Genomic DNA, 6196 nt, shown 5'->3' with positions numbered 1-6196 from the left:
AACAACTGTAGAACACAGAACTCTTTAAATTGAAGAATTTTTAACTAACAACCAAACCCTCCCTGCCTTTGTTTTATATTATCGTTCGCTAAGCTTACAGTTATCCTGGGCGTGGTTTAGACGAGGTGTAGCAAGAACCATCTGGTGATGTTAGCTTAGATTCTTCCTTCCTGTCATTAAAACCAAATGTCGTGGTCTTGCATTTGTTTTAAAATATTTATTGAACAGGTTTTATGTTACAAAAAACAACAATACTGATACTAAGTTACAGGCCAACACACGTTCTATTTATGTAAATAACAATTCAGCATTATCAGTTTACTCTTCACACTTAGAAATAACAGATTTTTTTTTAGGATGGTTATCTTTTTCTACTGACAGTACATATCAGTAGAAAACCATTTGGAACAAGGCTTTAGATTGCAATTCAGAACAAATGGCATCCACTGTTGCCAGTTTGACACTACTCTGCTTGTTATCATTAAAATTCTTTGTATATCATCAATTAATATATTAATTTTTAATATATATTATAATTTTACCATTTATTGATTTCTGAAGACCATATATTAGTGTCTTTTGACAGTATTATTACAGCTGTATACATTCTGATAAAAATTACAAATTCTAAACACCAATAATTATTTCACAGGAGACTACTATTTGTAGCTAATGGTCACAATTAATAACAAGACATCCCATTAATTAGGTGCTATGGTCAAACAGAGTCAAAATATTAATATTAAAAAAATATAAAAAAATAGATTACAAAATTGTTGAATCCAAGATGGCGTCTTTCAATCATGTTTTCTTTAAAGAAAGTATTTAATATGATCAAATGATGCTCTTGATGAAACACAAAAAAAGAAAATCCATTTACAAGATTCTCATTTCAAATTTGCCTTTACAAAATCAAGTCCAAAACCACATCGTCTGCTTCGGCTAAGAATATTCTCTAAAAGAGATAATAAAAGCATCATTCCTCAGCTGCCTCTCAGCAGTCGTGGGATAAAATAGAACTCTCGTCAGTGGAATCAGCTTCTGACAGTAGAAAAGAGAATCCAACCATAAGAACACCCGATATTTCAGCTGTGAGTCGGAAGGGCACACCAGATCCCCACAGTAAGATAAATGACATCATAAACTTCACAAGGGAACAACACAGCTTCTTCTGTAGGGAAGGCATCATTTGTTTGAAATGTACATAGCTCTCATCGCTCCATTCTTGAAAACTGTATTATTTGTATAATTAAATTTAGCTGCTCATACAACTCCAAAATAACGACTAAGACCTATTATGTGTGTACATGAGTAGATTGACAGGTTTTAATAAGGTTTGATACACTTAATTAAATAATTTTTCTGGCTTGCTGTTTTTAATACTTGTCGAACCAAAATCTCACATAATTTAGGAGTAAGTAGCTTTATATGGCTCTGAAATACATTAAAAATCATTTATGGGGAGATTTTACAAAAGATGCTTTTCCTAGATAAAGCACCAGACCCGGCGCATTTCTCTGGCCAAACCGAGAAATATTTTGTCACCTCTGAGCTGCTGTGCATATCATTTAAATTAACATAACTTCTCGATTATGCAAATAACTTACCTATTAGAGTGTGATTCATCTACTATATAAAAATAAGTCGGGTTTTCCTTCCTGACGCTATAACTCCAGAACGCACGAACCGATTTCCACGGTTTTGCAGTCGTTGGAAAGGTCTCGGGCTCCGTGAGGTTTATAGCAAAGAAAATTCAGGAAAAATTCAGGACAAACCAACACTTTAAGTAGATGGCGCCGGTGCGTGATACATTGTTTGACAGCTACTCATTGTTCTCTGCTCAGTTAATTTCATGTGACAAACCGGTATTGTGTTCACTGTGAAATTGTGAAAAAAGAAAAAAAAGTTATTCGTTTCCTAACATTTCAATTGGAAACCATCAAATCAACTACTCATTGTTCTCTGCTCAGTTAATTTCATGTGACAAACCGGTATAGTGTATACTGTGAAATTGTGAAAAAAAAGAAAAAAAAATAAGTTATTCGTTTCCTAACATTTCAATTGGAAACCATCAAATCAACTACTCATTGTTCTCTGCTCAGTTAATTTCATGTGACAAACCTGTATTATGTTTACTGTGAAATTGTGAAAAAAAGTCCCAGTTGATGCGACATCTGGATTAATTACTCTTACCAACGACTTTTGCCGATTTGTAGACTCTCAATTAGCTCTTATTGAAAATGTTTTCCCAAACATTAGTGAGAATTATCAGAATTATGCTTGGTTAAGTCAACGAGCAATTCTTGCCGCAAAGAATAATGATGTACACGCACTGAATTTCACCATTCAATCAAAAATTTCTGGCGATTTGGTGACATACAAATCCGTTGATTCCATAACAAATCCCGATGATGTAGTAAATTATCCAACGGAGTTTTTGAACTCTCTGGAGTTACCAGGATTTCCACCACATAACTTGCTACTCAAAGTTGGTACAGTTATTATGATATTGCGTAATTTGAATCCACCGCGACTTTGCAACGGTACTCGACTTTCGGTAAAAAGACTTATGCCGAATTTGATTGAGGCAACCATTATTAACGGAAAGTACGCAAGTGAAAATGTATGTATTCCTCGAATACCAATGATTCCGACTGATCTTCCGTTTGACTTCAAACGATTGCAATTTCCAGTTCGCCTTGCGTTCGCAATGACAATTAACAAGTCGCAAGGCCAATCGCTTAGTGTTTGCGGAATAAATTTAGAAAATCATTGTTTTTCACATGGGCAGTTATACGTTGCGTGTTCACGAGTTGGGAAACCATCCGCTTTGTTTGTGTTAACGTCAGACCAAAAAACAAAAAATGTGGTTTACCAAAGAGCACTTCAATGAAACGGATAATTTGCGGACACGTATAACGCTTCGATTCAGTATTTACTTTGGATTCACTTTCATTTACTTAGAGAAGTTCAACTACATAACACTTCATTTTTGTTATCAAAATGAATTCATTACTGTTGTGAAATGAAATAAAAATTTTCCTTTTCAAATATAAAACAAAAAAAAAAAATTTCTTCATCTTTTAATCACCAAACGAAATGTTACATAAAACGAAGCTATCTGGTGGCGAAACGGAGTTCGCCGGGTTTGCTAGTGCTTTTATAAGTAACAACAGCGTACTTCCGATTCCACTGGAATATAAGGCGACATTGATCATAAGAGCTTCCCTCTTTTGATCCTCAATTTCTTTGAGATAACAATTTTACCCTCATGTATAAGATTTACTTTAATTTAAATATTATATTTAATCGGTATTATTACTGCATTTTTTATTCAAAGGTTGCACTAGTCATCACTGCATTTGTTTGGCTGTTTCAACCTTAAATTAATTGAGAGCATTTTTTTTTTTCGTTCTGTGAGTTTCTGAAATAAATAAGAGCCTCGGCTTACATGTGGTGCACCTATAACTCCAGCATTCTTCTCACTAAATAAACTGCTTTAAGTGACAAAATAAATCATATCCTGAATTACAATCTTACTAAAGAAACTGTTAGAATCATAATTGTTACAAATGTTATTGAGTTGATCTGAAAATTTAGTAAGTCCTTTATTTTGTAAGCTACATTCCACATTTAAATTTTAAAAACTTAATTAACGGTGAACCTCAAAAATATAATTAACTGATAAATCTCAAAATGATATAAATTTGGCGAATGAAAGACGCCATAAATTGTAAGACGTATCCAATTCTCTTAGTTCAGTAAGTCACAAAAACTTTCGTCTTTAAATCGAGGAAATTAGGTATTTTTAGTAAGCTTACATAATTACCAATAAAATACCTAGTTATTCCCTTGCATCTTGAATTTTGCTCCAGCAGTTACTTCACATACTGTGCACTATATAATACACAATAAAATTAGAAAAATTATCTGTAGCACCTTGTATATTGATAAATAATTTGTAACACTCAAAAAAGTGTTACTTTAGCAGTGTCAGTCTCTTCAAAGCGTATTTATAACATAATTGAAACACTGAATTTACAATGTCACTTGAAGAAATACGCGTGCAAAATTTCAAGCATTCAGGAAATTACTCTTCTCCAAATTATCGCTCTGTAGTTTTCAAAAACCTGTAACCAAAATTGTTTAAATTGTAATGCAAATTTACAAGGTAGAAGTTCATGTAATGCAAATGTTTTACAGAGCATACTTACAGTAGTTTGCCTCTTCGGTGCTATATTCTGGAAAAAAAAAGAAAAAGATTTAAGTATGCATTTTTTAAAACATATCTTTCATTGACAAACTCATAAAATCCTCAAAAACGAAGATCCATGAAATCTCAACTAAAATTATATTTACAGGTGTCATTTTCTTATAATTTAATTCTGTAATAAATAAAGTACTTTTAAGAAATCGTTATTTTTGACTACTTTCATTGCTTTCCATTGTTATATGACATCTGCATATTTGTATGTATGGTAGTTTAGACTAATGTAAGTTTTTTTTATTAGTTTTCTGGTGACTGGAAGGTTTTATTTCTAACTAAAATGGGTTGAAGGAAAGGTCAATGTTGTGCATGCCCACTAAGGAGCACTACTAAATGAAATACTCAGGATTGCATTCAGATGCAAAGTCAGGGGAGTTGAAAAAAATCATCATTTCTTTAACTTTCTTTAAGATTTTCAATAAAATTACAAAAGTACTATTAATCTTCTGTGTGGTGGCTGTCCTAGACTTTGCGGGGACCTGGGCCCATTTACTTTAGAGGGACAGTAATATTTTGGACAGGGGTCTGACCGGGGGCCTGAGATGGCGGGAGGAATAGCTCCCCAGAGAAAAGGACATTCGGGGACTCTATCCTGGAAAATTTGAGAATTAAGCTCTTTGAAACAACATTTTTAAGCCAACCTGGAACTTAAATTTAGGTTATGGTTTTGCTAATTTGGCTTAAGAATTTTAATTATTCATTCCTGGTAAGTTATACTTGGGTTAGTAATTAAAATGCTTACTATCAAGCTCTGTTGAAATAACGTCATTGCATGAGGAAATAAAATCTTTGAAAGTTTTTTTTTTTAAATATTAAATCATGAAAACCCAATTTAAATCGAAAGTTATTGACCAGCACTTATAATTACATACTAGTTACAATTCAATCGTTCCTTTTCTTATTAATTTCCATAAAATTAACAGAAAGCTTTACAAATCAGGCCCTGGACAGACGCCCGACTTCTGTGTACAGATAATTCCATCGCTGGTACTGGAGTTTGGCTTCTGCTACTTTAAAAAAACTATTACAGAACTTTTTTTATATCCCTTCTCTGCCAAATGATCTCCGTGGAGCCTACCTCCGTAGCACAGTCTGTTGCATGATAGTTTTCGGGGTGAGAGGCTCCGGGTTCGGGTCCCGGTTAAGGCATGGGTATAACCTGGAGTGCAGGAGCGGCAGCTGGGTGTTCGATCCCAACTCTCAGGCATGACTCGAATGTATGAGCGCCGAGTTGATATCCAAGTGGTACTGACACCGCCACCAACTTGGTGGTCTTGTTTGCATAAGCCCCAGTGCATGACCATGCGATGTTAATAGCCCATAAAAAAACTTTCTCTGTTCATTTATTCTCGCTTTTGAAGAACCAAGCTTGACCAGTCGAGGCAGGGAGGAGGGTAAAGTTAATTAATTTTGCCCCCCAGGGCCCAGTTAGTAAACGGCTCACGAGACAGCAAATGAACAGGATTGTATTTACTCGAGAAATCTGCATACACGACTTGAAATTACGTGACTCATATACATAAATATTTGCTGCTTCTTTTTTTATATTAATTTTAACCATCTATAATTTATCTTTCTCATTCCGTCCACTGGAAGTGAACTGATCCGACCGAAAGTCCGTCTACGGTCGAACAAGGCCGACTAATCCAAATCAAAAGAAGGCGAAGAAACCCTTCCATTACACACATCCCATTCGGCCGTTTACAACCGAATGCAGCCGACTGACGACTCGCTCCCATCGAGACGGGATTTTCGGTCTCTTTCGGTACAGTAGTGCAAGTATTTTATTTATATTATTCATAATCTAGTAATTTCCTCATGTACGCCGAAAAGCTAATTAGTTCTGTTGAAGAAAACATCCCCTCGCGGGATATGAAGGCGAGACCCAGGTGGGATCTTTCCTTAAGGATCGTGTGTACCCAATATTTT

General features: G+C 34.7%; 1 protein-coding gene across 2 annotated transcripts in view; it reads right to left on the bottom strand.

Moving 5' to 3' along the window:
• Nucleotides 1-200: 200 nt before the first annotated feature.
• The window catches only part of LOC134535956 (uncharacterized), a 105267-nt gene continuing 99271 nt past the window's right edge, over nt 201-6196 (bottom strand). For both annotated transcript variants that reach the window (XM_063375392.1, XM_063375391.1), the window contains exons 10-11: nt 4215-4241; nt 201-4130 (exon numbers count right to left, since the gene is read on the bottom strand). In XM_063375392.1, the coding sequence (XP_063231462.1) occupies nt 4123-4130; nt 4215-4241 (35 nt within the window). In that variant the 3' untranslated portion in view covers nt 201-4122. The remainder of the gene's footprint in view (nt 4131-4214; nt 4242-6196) is intronic.

Source organism: Bacillus rossius, chromosome 10, assembly GCF_032445375.1.
Source record: "Bacillus rossius redtenbacheri isolate Brsri chromosome 10, Brsri_v3, whole genome shotgun sequence".
Classification (NCBI taxonomy): Eukaryota; Metazoa; Arthropoda; class Insecta; order Phasmatodea; family Bacillidae; genus Bacillus; species Bacillus rossius.
The sequence above is the reverse complement of the archived record's forward strand: the minus strand, read 5'-3'. Positions and strand labels throughout refer to the sequence as shown.